The sequence below is a fragment of the Pelophylax lessonae genome (assembly GCF_965119305.1).
Source record: "Pelophylax lessonae genome assembly, chromosome: 6".
Taxonomy (NCBI): Eukaryota; Metazoa; Chordata; class Amphibia; order Anura; family Ranidae; genus Pelophylax; species Pelophylax lessonae.
This window is the reverse complement of record NC_138773.1, coordinates 75,089,227-75,107,602: the sequence shown is the minus strand read 5'-3', so window position 1 is coordinate 75,107,602 and position 18,376 is coordinate 75,089,227. Positions and strand designations below refer to the sequence as shown.

Below are 18,376 nucleotides of genomic sequence, written 5' to 3'. Positions count from 1 at the left end.
ACAATAAAAAAAACCCAGATATGCAAAGCAAATATTGAATACTACATTTTAAACTATTTAGACATTACCTCAATGTACTGAGGGTGGTTATAATGACACAGGTATTGTTACACATCACTCATATTAGTCGCCTTTTCACGGTCACACAAGTCTGTCACTCTGTAGCAATGAGCAGGGTCAGTCTTACACATAACAACATTAGATAATAAAAAGTCTTGTATGTTGCATATCAGGAATATTTTTTACACATTCAAGAAGCATCCATGTCCTAAAAACATTAGAAGTCCAGAAAGAATTTACAACAGTTTATTGTTTGGCAGAGGTATGGTTTCTGTACAAAGGCTCTGCAGGTCTTCTCAACATTTGGGCACCAGCAATAAGCTGCAATGTAGGTAAGGGTCAGTACTTCTTACTAGGAGATTAGATGATTCAATTAAATTGGACAGTATCATAAAATGCCATTTTATGAACCAGATAAGATTATTTTGCTTCTTTGAGTCTTAGGTTGAAATAGAAATGGCCTTAATGGTATGGTCTTTTTTTTTTTTTTGCCTTTTTCTAGGTCAACACTGTTATAATTTAGAAAGACAATGTAGACAAGGATACTGCTGTTTTTCTTCTCACAGCTGAGAAATGAACAGAAAAGTATCTAGTAAGGTCCTGCTTTATTGCAAAAGTCTTTATAGTTTGTACCTCAGGTACATTTCCTGAAACTCATAAAGCTTTCAGCATCTTCCCAGACCGGCAACATAAAAATGATGTCTTCATGGGAATTGGCCTCTAGAAGTTCATAAGAAGTACAGATTCATGTTATAATATATCTTGGAAACTTTTGTTAATTTACTTGATATTTCTGTATCTTTACAAAGGTTGCCCGTGGGGATAAATGATAGGTTTGTAAAAGAACTTTGGGCACATAATATTTTTCAAGTTTGTAAGTTCATAGGAATTGGATTAGGTCTTTCTTTAAAAATAAAACAATCAAAAGTGGGTGTCCAAGACAGAAACATTTTAGAGAGGCCTTAACGTGAAGAACCAAGCCTTGTAACCAAGTGACACCAGGTCACAATTTCATGATGACGCTAAATTTTCCAAGAGCATTTGTATTGTCTGTAAGCTGGTTTGAGCCTCATGAGTAAAGGGGACAGTGTCTAGTGTGCACTGGGGTTAGTTGGCAGATAGGTAGTGGCTGATACTAGCTCCCAGCATGTAAGAAAGGCGCGTAGATCTAATCATGGATTATTAACATCATAACTCTAGCTTCAGTGAGAAAGACTCTACTAAAGTCTTGAAAAGAAGCCTCCTTCCATGTACGTGGATCTAAGAGCACCTCAGCTCTTAGTTAGACCTCCAAACTTTGGAGACGGCCATCGTCCAGAACATTATAAATTGCATATGTACAGGATCCCAGTTCTCATTTCTGAAAAACCCTCACGGCTTGACACACTTTCCTTTTTTTTCTTTGCGCTGAAGTTTCCTCAGACGTCTGGTCCAAGCGTCCCTCCACTGAATCACCATGCTGTTTTTGTCAGCTGTTAGTCCTGGCCTATCTCCTTGACCTTCACTGCTGCCCATCACCAGGTATCGGCGGCTCAGCAGGATCTTTGGACACTTGCAGGACAAATCCTTGATGTGGACCCACAACACATTGTCTCCTCGCTTCACTCGGTCATCTCGGCACTTGTATACAGAAAGGATATTGACAGTGAACTTTGCCCATGATCCAACCATCTCGATCTCCAAGACATTCACTTGGACCACTGAAAAAAAGAGTCATATATGAAATAGAAATGTAAAATGCTCATCACTACTTGGTACTCGGATACTATTAGTCTTTTTGCATGTTATATAAAACATAGAAAACAGATTACATTGTTTGTGGTCAACAAAACTAGGACGGGCCTTTTGGTGAAAAGGCCTATACTGTATATATAGTGGCTAAAACATATATATAGTATAGTTAACATTCTGACATTAACAACCTTTCTTAGGCATGATGTGGCCAGGATCTACGCCCAGCTTCTCCTTCCTTTCCTTTTTTTTTTTACTCTGTAGACCCAGCAAGATAACCCTCCTTCTGCTCTACAACATATATACAGTATGGTTAACTCTCTGACATGAGCAATCTTTCTTAGTCCATGATGTGGCCAGGATCTACCCCCCCCCATCTCCCCCCTCCTTTCCTTTTTCTCTCTCTGTGGACCCAGCAAGATAACCCTCCTTCTCTACTGTCTTACTTTGTCCCTTTCTCTTACTCTATCAATAATTTCATGCACAGAATATTGGCTCTGGACACATACTCCCAACCATCCAGGGGGAACATACACAGGGCTAAACATGCACTAATAACAGAATATCCGGTATGGACACTCTGGCCTCAGTGCCTCCATGAATGCTGCTCGAGATGGTTGCCGTAATTGGCTTCATTGGTGGCATGGCTTTGGTGCATGGTTTTGCTATTGTTTTCAATGAATCTGCTTCACATCTGTGTGGTGCATTGATGTGCATTGCCCAAAAAAGCTTATGTCCCTTTTTTTTATGTCGACACGCATTACAGCCTATTAAAGGGAGCCAGCCTTAGGGCCTGTTCACACTTGTCTGTATTTATACAGTAACAAACATGAATGTTACCGCACGGGACTGCATTTGAGGTCGAAATCCCAAAACTGGTTCACGTACTTATGCTGAAGTCCCATATGTTTTCAAAGGGAAACTATAATAACCCATTTACACTAATTTGTGTGCACATTGGTGTAAATAGCCTCTGAAAAAACAAAATTGTAATTTTGTCCCATTGCTAATACCTTAATTTACTCCAGGTATTGCAGGAGGAGCTGCATCTTCTGCAGACTTAAGCCTTTTTATATTTACAGAAAAGTGGCATCAGGCATCAGGCTAATGAACATGCCAGCTCCACAGTAGCTATCTATATAAATTATGCTACTAGAGATAGCTTCTATACAGAGAGATAGTAACTTTGGTCACCATCCAACTGAAATCTTAACATACCAGGCACATAATGGCTCTTGTTTGGGCTGAGGGCGGTACCAGGGCCTGAGGTTATAGTATGAAACCACTACCCCCCACTTCCAAAAAGCTCTATTTATCAGCAAGGGGTCTTTGTCCTGCTGACAGGGACAGCTTGGGGAGGCCTGGTTCAGGCTCTCTTGTCTCACAGACCCAAAACGCCTCTTCTATTCTCTGCACGCCAAGAGCCCCTGCCATACATCAATGTGTTTCTTCCCCTCCGTGCACAGGATGAATGGTCACCGTGTCACACAGATTAGGGGCCATCAGTTTACATCCAATGGCTGTGCAGCCAGGTGATTATTAGCATCTCATTAGCATGCGGTTCCCTCCCATGGATATTTGATTTTTTTTGGGGGGGTCGATATCCTTTTTAACATTTCTGGCAGACACAGAAAGGGATAGCTATGAAAAGAAATGGAGAGGGAGAGGGAGCCTATAATACTGGGCGAGAGAGGTGGAAAAACTGTCCCATGAATTAAAGGCATGAGTGCTTTCTCCTTTCGTCCTAATGGGAATACGAACCTTTTATTACCCGGTGGCATCTCCCCTCTCGGTGCCTCTCAACTCCTATGTGGCTGAATGGGTGTGGAATGCCAATTCTCTGGCTGCTATGTGGCCAATGATGGAAAGATAGGCCTCAGCATAGGCCATACATACTGTATGTTCTATATGTATAACATTGGCCATATATTCCTATTCCCTCCTTACTTGTCAGTCTCTGAACTTTAACTGACCCAAGAATAAATGCACTCTTTGAATCTTTGAAAGACTTATAGACCTATAAAATTAATATAGATCACAAGGATCCACATTCACCACCGACTTTTTTTTTCCTATTTGTTTCTACAACGTCTTTGCATGAATTTAATTAGCCATTTATAGCAAACTATACCTCTATATTGACCTATGGACCTAAGCTTTCATTAAAGTATAACCAAACTCAACAATACAAATGTGATATATTGCAGCTCACCAGTCCTTAAATGGAATAGCTGCATTCGTTTTTATTGTTTCCAGCTAAAACATTTTCAGCAAGTACAGAAATAACTGTTGATCTTGCCAGAAATGCAGTGTCCTTATCACTTCCTGTGAGCTGAACTGAAAACAAAAAGCAGTGTATCTGTAGATTACTAATCCCACCAATCCGCCATGTAATGAAGATAAACTAATGGCACTTTTCCACTGCAAGTACCGGCTCGGCTCTACTCGGCCCTGCTTGGCCCTGTTTGGTTTTCCACTGCATGGTACCGCATGGTACGGTGTTGGAACGGTTCGTTACGGTTTGGTATGGTTTGCTTTTCCACTAAAGTAGTACTAAAGTAAGTGGGTGGGATAACAAAGATTCTCTGACCAATCAGTGGCTAGTAGTGACAAACAGTCAAGGCTGCGTGCAAAGGATTGTGGGATATGGTACCGGTACGGCCCTCTTGGAACCACAACTGAGGTGGTACTGTTTAAGCGAGCCGAACCATTCGGTTCCATGTAGTGGAAAAGTGCGGCCGTACCGTACCGAACCGTTTCTACACCGTACCATGCGGTACCAGCAGTGGAAAAGCACAAAAGCGAGCCGAACCGTTCGGTTCCATGCAGTGGAAAAGCGCCATAAGGCAGACATGTATAAAAGTCATGCCTGGGTGACAATCCTGGCTCCCTCCATAGATACGCTGAGGGAGTAAGTGTAACCAACCTGTAGGCAGGTGTGGTCTATCCCTCCCCCCTCTATAGATGGCACTCTGTTGCTGCCCACTGTACAGAGGACTAGAGGACTGGAAAAGAGGATGAGAGGAACCTTGTTCCTCTGAAGCCTCTATAGTTGTCACCAGGGGAGCAGTGGTCTAATTGGATGCTGCAACACTGGATGACCTCTGCCTCTTGATGAAGGTCCACATTCACTGTTAGGAATTTTTCGAACAAAAAAATATTTCCATCCTGTTCCTTTGAATTTTCTTGTCACTGTTGTTGAGAACAAACATCATTTTGACCCCAATAATGATTGGAAAATCAAATGAATATTCTTAAAATGAAAATTTTCTAACTTAATTCTACTAGTGTATGGCCAGCTTAAGAGCCCTTTCAAACTATAGCACATAAAAACTAAATTTCAGTGCATTTCAATGCGCTTTTAATGGATTTTGTTGCGTTTTTTTGGATATATTACATCACTGACTCCCAGCATGCACTTGTGTATCTTGGACATGTGAGCAAAAATCACAATACGGTGCATTTTTCATGCATTTTAAATGTGTTTCCTTAGATTTCTATGGAAGGTGCATTTTTTGTGCCCTTTTTACATAGCACACAAAATATGCTGATTGCAGGACTTTTCGAAATGCAGTGCACAGATGGGAATAGGTACAGGATTTCAAGGGAAATACTTTTGATGCGCTTTTGTCACGTTGGAAAGGTGCCTTCTAGTGCGGAAAAAGCGCATAGGTGTGACAGGGCCCTAAGACTTCCTCCCTTCTCACACCAGCACCAACACTTTGAAAAGCTGATTCATTTTTATAAGATGAATGATCTCTAGGTTTGAATTGTAGTGCTTGGAAATGTTTGAGATTTTTTAAATAAGTTTCTAATAGTTTTCAAATATTTGAATGAGCTGTATAACAAAAATGTCCCTTAGAAAATCCTGTGCTTGGTAAGTCAAATTCCTTTTCCATTCCCCTCCAAATATTTTTCAGTATGTCTATCAGTCACACCCCTGGCCTGCTGTTTGACAAATGCCCATAAGCTCACCATAATCTTTCTTGCAATATTTCTTCAAGTTGATTTTATAGTTTCCTTTTGGAGGCTTGCAATACTGTTCACAATCTGAAAGTAAAAAAAAAAAAAAAGTTACATACTGCACTAGAATTCAAATACATTTCTGCCTTTAATTTAAGGGAAACTTGAGTGGTTTCTTGTCAGTTTTATTTGATAGTCTTTAGGTTTATAAGCTGATATTTTATCATTATTATTATATTACAACATCCTTATCTTACAAAAAAAAAAACTATTCAATACAAGAGGAATCAGAGGGTCCTGAGCGTTTAAGCTTACAATGTAAATGAAAGGATCAAGTGATGCACATTGAATAAGGAGTTCCAGAGGATGTGAGCAGCTCTGGAGAAGTCCTGGAGGGGAGCATGGGAAGAATTGACAAGGGAGCTACAGGGCAGGAGGACTTGGGAGGAGCAAATAGAAGGGTTTCGTTGGTATTTTGAGATTGGCGATGTAGTTGTGGATGGTCTAGGTTAAAGTTTTGAATTGTATTTGTTGTGTTGGCAGTTGCAGTCTATATACTCCACTGCAGGTGGCAGTGGCAATGCAGGTGGAAGTTAAGAGAAGCTGTGTTTCCCTATGATTTTCTCGGTCACCCACAGAGTGATCTGGTTGAATGCACATAGCAATTGTGACCCTGGCAGCTATCTTAGGCCAAGCAGAGTCTATTTAAAGCGGTAGTATACTGCTTTTTTTTACTTTTAACTACAGGTAAGCCTATAATAAGGCTTACCTGTAGGTACAATTAATATCTCCTAAACCTGCACGGTTTAGGAGATATTACCACTGCCTGCATGCAGCCGCTGACGAGTGCGGCGCATGCGCTCTGAATGTCCGGCGGACCTTCATAGTTCCTTGCCGAAAATTGCCGGAAAATTACTCCCGCGCGCATGCGCGGGAGTGACGTCATCGCGGCTCAAGCCACTCACAGTGCCGGAGCCGCCGAACCCAGAAGAGATGCCAAGGGATCATGTCTGCTCCCACAGCGGTGTCCGGGGGTCCATGTCGGGGTTTCGTTCTAAGGTAAGTTTTTCATAATGAGCTAGTATGCGATGCATACTAGCTCATTATCCCTTTGTCTTGCAGGGTTTTTTTTTTTCATTAGAGTATACTACCGCTTTAAGACTCTGACCCTTGGGTTTGGCACGCTTTATGCGAGTGGACAGGGTAGGGATAGGTTCCCCGTCTGACAGGGACAGTGCCAGCGATAGGGAGAGGTTCTGGGAGAATAAGGAGAGAGCAGGTACTACATCTACCTTTGCAGGAAGCTTCTCTTTTGGATTGGATTGGCCTGGCCGCACATCGTTCCTCGTGGCAGATTCTGTTGGCATCCCAGAGTCTACTGACCACCGTCTCTGCTGCAAAGTTGTAAAGGGCACCGGACGGGTGAGCCTTCTTGCTGGGCCTTTTTGTACTGTCAATCTGCTGTTTCAATACATCATTCTTTGCAAATGGGGACAAATCAGAACTCTGCATGTTAACTTCCATACCACGCCGCACCTATCCAACAGTTGGGTCAGCAGAAGCCAGTGGAGTGATTGGCAGGGATGGGTAGGGGATACTGATTGGTTGGTAAAGGAGATGAGTCAGCAGCATTCTTAATGGACTATAGTCAAGGCAAAGGATAACCAGGGAGTGAACTAGAATCTTTGTGGTGTTGTTGCTTGAGAAGGTGCATACGTATTTTGGAAATATTACGGAGGTTTATATGGCAAGATTTGAAAAATGATTGGATGAGGGGTCAAAAGGACAATTCAGAGTCCAGGATGACACCCAACACTGTAGCATGCGGAGTTGTCCCATTGATCTCGACACTGGAGTCAGTGGAGGGGGCACAGGACGGTGGGGCAGGACAGCGGGGGTTCGGTGTAGAAAATGTTATGAGCTCAGTTTTGGATAGATTGAGTTTGGAAAAGTGGTATGACATCCATACTGATATGTCCATTAGAAAATTAGTTAATGTCCCTTTTTGACCTTCGAGCTTTACGTGTTTTTTGAACTGCATGGTTTGCTGCGTTTGTTGCACTTTTTTTTTCGTGAAAATTGCATGCCAGCTATTACACAGTTTTAGTTAATTTAAAGTGGTTGTAAACCTCAGACATGAAATATGAACAAAGCACATCCTTTTGTACTGTGTACTGTACTGTACACTTTACTGTCTCTCTATCCAAGGCGCTGTGTGTGATTTCTCCCTGCTGCATAAATCACTTCCTACAGCTTTACCCAACTTGAAGAGATAATTGGCGATGGGGCGATGGGGGGGGGGGACTCCAGCACGCAGCCTGTGATTTAAGGCCAAAGCTGTGCATGTTCCCTTGTACTGTGAGGATGGGGGTGTGTTCCTTCCCTCCTAGTAGGGCTCAGAGCTCTCCTCATTGAGTTGTGCAGAGTAAGACTTCAGATCCATGCCCCCTGCTTTTCAGAGCTAAGAATTGCTCGTAGAATGTGTGTTTTGAAAGGCTGTTGAGAATAGATGGCTGCAGATAAACAGGTACACCTGCTTGTGAAGGCTGAGATCCTGCTATTCATGTCTGTATTTACAGCACAGTTTTAAGCCAGCTACTTGTAGTACAAGTCTAGCTCATGCCAACTGCTCGCTGCAAAATGTTCAAGTAAAAAATGTACCGTATATAGAATATTATATTAAAATAATACATTTAATTATCAATTTAAATAACCTAAGCAAATATATTTACATGACTAAAAATGAAATAAAAAAAAAAGCTGTATTTTTTTCTTCTGATTATATTAAAAATGGAAAACGCATGTAGTTAAATACTGAAGTGTTAGGAGTGATGATGATATACACAATGTAGCCACTCAATTTAGGTTATTTCTTACTGGTTGCTATACGGTTCTTTATTTTGCTTCAATCTAATTATTTGTGTTGCGTTCCCAGCACCCATGACGAAACACCCATTTCATAGATGGGATTATGAATAGCCCCCCCCCCCATGTAATTTCAGCATTGGGCTATGAGATTGACTGAAAGGAGGAAATAGAACGGCCTCCCTATAACAAGCCTTGGGTTTCAGCCAGGGTGAAAAGGCCATCTGTTGTGGGGTGGAGGGCACAAAGTGTGCCAGGGAGCAGTGCCAGGGTGACTTTGGAAATCCTATCACATGCCAGCCGAGTGCTGGGCACAGGCAGGTACAGCCTTAGGTCCTAGTTCTCTGTGTAAGGAGCTGTGACTGGCAGGATCACCAGGTATAATGCTGATTAGGAAGTACCCAGGCGCTGCGTGGCTGTCATTTTAACTCCCGCCTGATCCAGTCATGAACTGTATCACTGTTTCTATATTCAGTACACATAAATCCATCTTCTTAACTCAAAATAAGCCAGTCTTCTTTGTTAAAGCAGTGCAAAGAGAACAGTGCTATGTAGTAAAGCTGACCAAGCTGCTTTCCAGACATAACAAATTAAAAATAAGCAAGTGCTTCAGCTTCATTGTCGGGGCACTTCTTCATGCAGCCACTGGCTCCTTTATAGTTATAACTGATCAGGTTGACAAGATGGGTCAACTGTGCCGCTTAGCTGTGTGCTGGGTGACTGGTCTCCTCATACTCCTTCCTTACTTTGCAGGGTGTGCTTACGCTATGTAGGGTGCCCTGCAGGCACCTCTTTGCAGAGAAAAGCTGAGGGTTGGGGTGCCAGGAGATGACATCAACAGGGCTTAAGCAAGGATTTAGACTCGCCCTGAGCTATGGTTATCCTAGGTGCAGACACATTGTGACTGTGTGAAGATTGTTTTTCCATTACGAAATTAGCATGCACTCTTGGATTGTCTAAGCCAGTGTTTCTCAACTCCGGGCCTCAGGGCACACTAACAGGCCAGATTTTAAGTATTACCTTGGGGAGATGCAGACTAGAATACTGCAATCACTGAGAAGCAAATTATATCACCTGTGATGTATTTCAGTTTTCTTGAAAACTTGGCCTGTTAGTGTGCCCTGAGGACCGGAGTTGAGAAACACTGGTCTAAGCATCCATTTGTGTGCCTATGGAGAAGGAAAGGGGAGCAGGACAAGACACCTCTGCCCTCATTTTCTTGGGGGAAGACAGTGGTTTATAGCTGAAACTAAACCACCGCAGTTGACCACTAGTTCTTCTAAAATGTGTCAGCCGGGAGCTGGCATGCTCTACTCATTGATGATGATTTTCACCCAATCTTTGCAATATTGGGACGATTGTGTAATGGTACTCACCTGTTTAAGATCACTAAAGGATATAGCGGTAAATACTTTTCAACTTTCATCAGTTTAGAGCAATAATAAAAGCAAAGGATGATTGTATGTAGGCAAGTGCAGTTTACTTTCTCCACTGCAGGTGGCTCTCTTCCACAGCAGCACTGCAGTTGGAGAGGGCCTCGGGAGGAACATAGTTCCTCCATGGTTTCCTGGGTCATGGAGAAGGCTATTCAATTGGATGCTGCCACCCCATGTGACTCTGGAGGTCATCTTGGGTCAGGCAGAACCTATTTAAGGACCCAGGTCTCAGGTTTGGTGTGCATTTGCAAGTTACATAGTTAGTGAGGTTGAAAAAAGACATCAGTCCATCCAGTTCAACCTATGATGTGTGTGTGTGTTTGCTTTTAACTGTACATTGTATACCCCTGTATGTTGTGGTCTCTAAGGTGCCCATCTAATCGTTTTTTTAAACTATCAATGCTCCCTGCTGATACGACTGCTTGTGGAAGAGAATTCCACATCCTTACCGCTCTTACAGTGAAGAACCCCTTACGCATATTAAGGTTAAACCGCCTTTCCTCTAGTTTTAGTGAGTGGCCACGTGTCTTATTGTATCCCCTTTCTCTGAATAGTTTGTTCCTTATGCTAGGGTCGCCAGTACAGTATTTGTACATTGATATCATATCCCCCCTCAATCGTCTCTTCTCCAGAGAGAATAGGTTCAGTGCTTGTAGTCTTTCCTCATAGCTGATGTCCTCCATTCCCCTAATTATTTTTGTTGCCCTTCTCTGGACTTTTTCCAGTTCCAGCACATCCTTCCTGAGGACCGGTGCCCAGAACTGGACAGCATACTCCAGATGTGGCCGGACCAGAGTCTTGTAGAGTGGGAGAATAATCTCTTTATTTCTGGAGTGAATCCCCTTTTTTATACATCCCAGTATTCTGTTGGCTTTGCTTGCGGCAGCTTGGCATTGCATGCCACTGCCAAGCTTGTTGTCTACCAGTACCCCCAAGTCCTTTTCCATCCTAGACTAACCCAGAGGTCCCCCCCCCCCCTAGTGAGTAGCTTGCTTTCTGGTTTCTGGCCCCCAAGTGCATTACTTTACATTTTTCAACATTAAACCTCATCTGCCATGTAGTTGCCCACCCCGTTATTTTGTTCAGGTCTGCTTGCAAGGTTTCCACATCCTGCATAGAAGATATTGGCAAGCCTAGTTTAGTATCATCTGCAAATACTGAGATTGTACTAGATATCCCCTCCTCTAGATCATTTATGAATAAATTAAACAGGATTGGTCCCAGGACAGAACCCTGGGGGACCCCACTTTCCACACCCGCCTAATCCGAGTACTCCCCATTAATGACCACCCTCTGTACTCTCCCCTGGAGCCAGTTCTCTATCCAGGTACTCACCTTATGGTCCATACCTACCTTCCTTAGTTTGTACAGTAAGCGTTTGTGGGGAACGGTGTCAAAGGCCTTTGCAAAGTCCAGATACACCACATCCGCAGGCTTTCCTTTATCTAGGTGGCAGCTCACTTCATCGTAGAAGGTTAATAGATTGGTTTGGCACGAACGATTTTTCATGAGTGGGTAGAGTAGGATCAGGTACCCCGTTTGGTAAGGATAGACCTAGCGACAGAGATAGGTTCCTGATGAGGAGGAAAAGTGTGGGGTTCACAACCTTTCTGGACATCCTCCTGCTTGGGCTTGAGACAGCCTGGCCGCATTCTGTCCCTCTCAACAGGTGCTATCAGTTTATTAGAATCTTGCTCTCTGCACACTGTTGTATCTGTGAGTGTTTCCATTTGGGCTGTCTTCCTTCCGGGTTTTTTGTGAATTGTCTTTGCATTATACAACCATCCTTTGTGTTTCTGCTACATCCCACATAATCACAGGTGAAATAAAAGTATTTGTGTTTTTTTGAATACCCCTAAAGCTAGCCATACATGCTTTAAAATGTGGCTGATTTACCAGAGAATGGCGGGATTTTGATTATTGTATGGCCTCTGTGGTTAAACAGAGGATGATCTACTGATCTAACTTTGTTCAACTCAACCTGTTGGAAAAAAAATCCGCTCGATCAGTGCTGCAGGCAATAATAGACTTCAGCGGTGATCTGTGTATTCTTACAATGGGGAAGTCTCCTCATTGTCAGAATACAAAGACACAGCGGGAGGACTCCCCCATCCACCTTAAATGTGTAAATGAATAAAAAAAACTGACCTGATTGCTCATTTTTGGTCAGCCCTAGACTGAATTCACATCTAGTAAGCGCCTATGTTGGTGCCTTTGCAGGCTTTTTTTTTTTTTTGTGTTTTTGCACACGTATACAGGACACAACAGGCTGTTCAAATCTAGATAGAACATCTAGCCTATTACTTAGGTAGTTCACTGCTAAACTCCATATATATATATATGGCTAACATTGACTTTCTAGGCATGCTAAAAAAAACAATCTTTAAGCCACAGCTCTAGCCAGTAGCTAGAGTTATTTTCTTACTTCACTTGCTATTGTCTATAGCAGGGGTCTTCAAACTATGGCCCTCCAGTTGTTCAGGAAATACAATTCACGTCATGCTTAGCCATGTCTGTGAATGTCAGAGTTTTACAATGCCTCATGGGACGTGTAGTCCTGCAACAGCTGAAAGGCCATAGTTTGAGGATCCCTGGTCTATAGCATTCTACTTGCCTAGATTTTACAACATTGTACCCACACACAAATCTTATATGGTGAGGGGTAGTCTGTTGGGGAAACCAATATCATCTTGATTGTAAGTGTGAGATCTATTAACTGTTAGATTAGGTACCCATTGTGAATTTATTTTCTCAGACATACAGTATGTACTTATTCTATAGACAAGGTTACCTCTTATACCCCTGATGAAGGAGCCATATAGACTCTTAAATACGTTGGGTGGAGGATACCAGACTGTATCATCATCATTTCCGTTGGTGTATTTTTAGTTGTTCATACCATGTATATGTCATGTTTCTTGTCTTTTACTGATGATTTATAATAAATATTTTTTTTTATCAATTTATCTGTCGTGTTTGAAGTGTCTAAAAAGTCCTACAATTGGGGAACCTCTTTGTTTACATTTGCACACGTATACAGGTTTTTATTTTAAGTATTTTTCAAAAATTTGTGCAGAAATATGCAAGCTCCTGGGTAGGAGAAGGGGAGGATGAGAGCAGAGGAGAAAAGTTGTTCAGGAACAAAAACCATGTGTAAAAAAAATGTGCAAAAATGCTTATATCGCTCATTTATAGGCTTTAGCTTATGGTGCCAACAGTTTCAAAAAAGCTCATGGACCCTTTCGAGCTTCAACGGACAGATGGGAACAGCCTGAGTTGATAATGATGGGATTCCTATTGCTGAGCATTGTCACATGGAGACTGAGGCGCAAAAACGTGTGCATAAACGCTCAGGTGCAAACTGGGGCTAAAGGAACGGGGTTGAAAAATGTCCTAAGAATACATATGCTATAATAGTGACTATATTTGAAACTGTGCTTCTCTCCCTGGGTTTCTGCTGCTGTTTTGGATGCCAGTGAATGGTTAAGCTTTGCATTGGTCTGATAAGACCTGTTTAGCAGGATTCAGTGCTGGTCTCTCGCAGGACAGGCCCCCACATCCTAGCACTAAAGCTTTTATTCAGATAAAGACAAAATCAGCTTATAAAACTGGAGCTCAATTATGCACCCAAGTTCCTTCTTACCTTGTAATCACATTTGTCAGATATTAGAGTTGTTTTTATATGTGGCCTATGCATTAAAAAGCCAGGGTCCTGCAGCCATGTAAGCTTATTTCAACTACAAGTTATGGTACCAGATGGTTCACTGCTACTTGTGTAGCAGTCTTTCTGTAGACCCATATCTGACCTGTACTTGTGACCCAATCCTGATACCCACTTTTAAACTGGCTGGAGAGTGTAAACCTGCAAAACCACCTGAAACCAACTTTTATCATTGCTGTCAAATTGCCATATTACAAATGAGCTGCCAAAGGTGATAGCAGGTATGGTTAGGGCTCTTTCACACGGTCCGCCTTCGTAGGTGGATCCGTGCTGCTCAGCGGGGCTCGATCCGCCGATCCCTGCTGAGCCGGCGGATGACAGCTCCGTCTCCGCTTGCAGTGCGGAGAGGGAGGTGTCACAGCCCCCGCTGCTCTCTATGGGGGATCGGATGAGAGCGAACCGCCTGTCCGCTCTCATCCGATCCGATCCGATACCTGAATGGATGGAAAAATAGGGTTTCCATCCGTCCAGATTTCACAGACAGGATCGGATACGGATGGCAGCGGGTGCCAGCGGAGATATCTCCGCTGACATCCGCTGCCCCGTAGAGCTGCATGGAGGATCCGATCAGATCCGCCTAAAAAACTGACAGGCGGATCTGATCGGATCGCCCGTGTGAAAGAGCCCTAAGTGATCAAAATATTGATCAAAAGAGAGGAGGTTGTAAAGGAAATTTGTACATCCTGTATATTATTGTATTATATTTTGTATGTATTGCACACTGTACTTATTGTGCACACGGCACTAATAATGTTTTCATTACATGTTTGCATTCTTTTGAGTCCTGATTAGAATTAGCCTGCCTATGTTACACCCCTTGTTACCATAAAAGTACAATTGTAATAATAATGTGATACCTACGTAATCATGTATATAAAAACCTTCAATTGCGTCAAATAAAGCAGAACAGTTATTTTGGAAAGATGCGGAGTGTATCTTTTTGTGTCTGTTCCCTACTGCAGTAGTTATTATTAATTTGGAACCACTAATCAATATGAGGATAGGAGTTGCCTATCTATAAAATGTCCAGAACAATGCTGAGCTATATAAATATCAGCTTATACAGCTCCTGCTCTCTCCTTGGCTGCCTGCTTCCTCCATTTCCGGCGCTAGCTTAAACACTTTACCACCGGAGGATTTTGCTGTCTTACGTCCAGGCCACTTTTTGCGATTCGGCACTGTGCGAATTTAACTGACAATTGCGCGGTCATGCAACGCCATACCCAAACAAAATTTACGTCCTTTTTTTCCCCACAAACAGAGCTTTCTTTTGGTGGTATTTGATCACCTCTGCGCTTTTCATTTTTTGCGATATTAATAAGAAACTTTTGGGGGTACCAGTGACATTACTACAGTAATCAGGGCTATAAATATGCACTGTTACTGTAAAAATGACACTGGCAGGGAAGGGGTTAATTTGTATTGGTGATTAAGGGGTTAATGTATGCCTGGTGCTTACTGACGTGTGTGGGGGGAGGGGACTGTGTGACACAGGGACAGATCACAGGTTCAGCTATGCTGAATCCTGCAATCTGACCCTGCCTGTCACTTAGGAGATCCGCCCGCTTTGTTTACACAAGCGGGCGGATCTCCACACTCGATCCCCGAAGATCGGGGAAGAGCAGCGGTGATCACCGCCACTCCTCCCCTGGCCCGACTCCCGCTGTAACTGAATACAGCGGGAGCGAGCCTCCGTCGGCGCGCGCGCTGCCCACAAGGGGAGGAGTCCAGCGATGTAGGTCTACGTCGCCGGACGGAATCGAACCACTTTGCCGCAGTAGCACCAATGTGAGCAATCGGCAAGTGGTTAATGCACTCTGAAGCTCTGGAATGGTGGGTCAGGAAGCCCAAATCTATGTCAATGGGTTGCCGAACCCTGGACATGCGCTTCTCTGGTTTGAGGTTGAGGGCTACATTAGAGGGTCTCGAGGGCCACATGTGGCCTGCAGGCAACACGCTGAGCACCCCTGTCCAATGGTAACCAAAATCAACCAATCTTCAATGCTCTGTACAGTTGCAAAACTGAGGCCACCAATCAATAGAAAATTTTATACGTTTCCTTATAGCTACATCAATGATTATTCTGCTGGAAGGAGATCCCAAATCATCCTAGCTAAATTCCTTTTCTTAAATGGAAACTGCAAGCAAGACACTGTATCTGATGCACTGTGTTTGGGTTTATCATTTGGATTTAAAATATAGTTGTCGTAACATTTTTGGAGCTACCAAAATATGAAACCTGTCTGTTACTCAGGGCCACAATAGCAAAATGTTGAGGGGGTCCCTCCAATGACCCCTCTCTCTCTGGCACCTGGCACTGTCTGTTGGGACAATAGTGTCATTGATCCTACCATAAAGTATATCTAAATCAAGTACAGGCATGATGTTAAGTGGGCAGCTGTTGGTAGGGCCACCCACCAAGTTCATCAGAAACCAGATTAAATTTGCACCTGTATGGTCAGCTTTAGATTTAAACAGTCAATATCAAAATTCTGGTGAAAATGACCAGAAACTTTGAAGGCAATAAATCTAACTAGAAATAGGGAGATGCAAAGGAGATCTATGAGCAGAAACAGCATGGCCCCAAAGCATGCTCCTGTGCATAAACTCTTCTGGAATAGATCTATCACAAAATCTCTCCCCCCATTCCCATCCTTGGGGCCCCTATAGCTGTTGTGTGGGCTCCTATGACCGTAGTTATACTGTATCTACTTCTGCTACCTAGTTCTGCTATTTTATGGTCCCCCCACAATGAACAGAGTTGTCCTGACATGCCCCTCCCTCCCCCCCCCTGTACTGTTGCTTCTCCTTCCACTAGGCTCTTGTACAGCTGAGAACAGAGGGAATGTGATTACTTCTAAAAAAGGGAAAAAAGGTATTTCTAATGTTTTTTTATTTCTATTTGAAAGGGGTTGTAAACCCACATTTTTTTTGTTTTTTTGAAAAATAACAAAATGCCTATACTCACCCCGATCCTCTTCTTTTAGGGTGCCCAGGCAGCGCTGCAGGCCCCTTCATCTAGTTTTCCTTGGGGGCTACCATGCAGGCTCGCTCCCGAGTCCCGCTGCTGCGTCCATTGACACAGACAGTGGGACTCAGCCCCGATCCCGTGTCACTGTATTTGACTGACAGCAGCGGGAGCCGATAGCTCCTGCTGCTATCAATCTGTCCAATGAGGAGAGAGACAGTGGCTGGAGCCGCTGCACTCCTACACATTGATAGATTGGATTGGGCTTAGGTAAGAAAAAGGAGGGGGGCTGCAATGCAGAAGGTTTTTCATCGTATTGCATAGAATGCATTAAGATGGAAAAAACCTTGAGGCTTTACAACCAGTTTGAACTGAATAGGTTGTTTTACAAGGTGATCGTTTATAATCACTAATATTTCAGGCAGTAAAGGGATTCACCCTCTAAACTCACCGGCCAAGAATGGCGGCAGTTCAAAATTAGGTAAATCCTGACTCCTGATCTCTGCTCTGTCATATGATTCACTAAAATTGGAAGAGAAGCGGTTTAACCTTAAACTGCGTAAAGGGTTCTTTACTGTTAGAGTGGTAAGGATGTGGAATTCTCTTCCACAAGCAGTGGTATCAGCAGGGAGCCTTGATAGTTTAAAAAATCTATTAGATGGGTACCTTAAAGACCACAACATACTGGGGTATACAATGTACTGTTAACAGCAAACACACACACACACATCATAGGTTGAACTGGATGGACTGGTGTCTTTTTTCAACCTCACTAAGTATGTAACTATGGACTGCCGCTGAGATGGGAGCACTAGGTTCCGGCTTGCTGGGGTTGCTGTGGTTTTGTGCAACACAAAAAAAAGAAAGTTGGGCCGATACAGCTCCCTGAGCAAGATGGCACCCGGTACAGGCCCCAACCCTCGCATCTCTTCTTAGTGCTCCACTGATCTCAGGCAGGGCTGGGACAAGGGGTGGGAAGGAGGGACGGCTGCCCTGGGAGCTGTAGTATCATGCTAGAAGGGAAAGCGCCATGAGGGGATTGAAGGGGAGTGCATCTATGTTGGAGAGGGCGAGCAGGCGGTAAGAATTGTTGAAGGAGGGAAAATTGGGGGGGGGGGGGGGGGTGTATTAGGAGTGGTGATGTAGGGGAATCTGTGTTGGGGGGGGGGGTTGTATTAGCAGAGGTGATTATGGTGGGTAATTGTGCTAGCAAGGGAATTTTTTTATTGGGGGGGGGGGGGAATTTGTGCTAGATAGGGACATTTGGGGGGATTGAGAGGAATTGCGCTAGAATGGGGGTTTTGTGCTAGAAGAGGTGATATGCTGGAGGGGAAAAAATGATGCTGGGAGGGTAATTTTTTTTTGGGGGGGGGGGGGTATTTGTGCTAATGGGGATGATAGGGGGGATTTGGGCTAGGAGGAGAAATTTGGGGATTGACAGGAATTCCTGCTAGGAAAGGGGGGGGGGGGGCTTTGTGCTGGGGGATTTGAATGATGGGGGGGCAAAGATTTTTTCTGGGAGGGGGGATTGGGAGGGGGGATTTTAACTGGGAGGTGGATTTGTACTGGGTGGAGGGGGAATTTATGCTTAGGGGGAAATCATGCAGACAAGTGCTGTTTTTTTGGGGAGGT

General features: G+C 43.5%; 1 protein-coding gene across 1 annotated transcript in view; it reads right to left on the bottom strand.

The window, feature by feature from the left end:
• Positions 1-223: 223 nt before the first annotated feature.
• The window catches only part of NTN3 (netrin 3), a 165,880-nt gene continuing 147,727 nt past the window's right edge, over positions 224-18,376 (bottom strand). Inside the window, exons 6-7 of the mRNA XM_082260022.1 lie at positions 5,767-5,841; positions 224-1,760 (exon numbers count right to left, since the gene is read on the bottom strand). Of these exons, the coding sequence (XP_082116148.1) occupies positions 1,432-1,760; positions 5,767-5,841 (404 nt within the window). The 3' untranslated portion in view covers positions 224-1,431. The remainder of the gene's footprint in view (positions 1,761-5,766; positions 5,842-18,376) is intronic.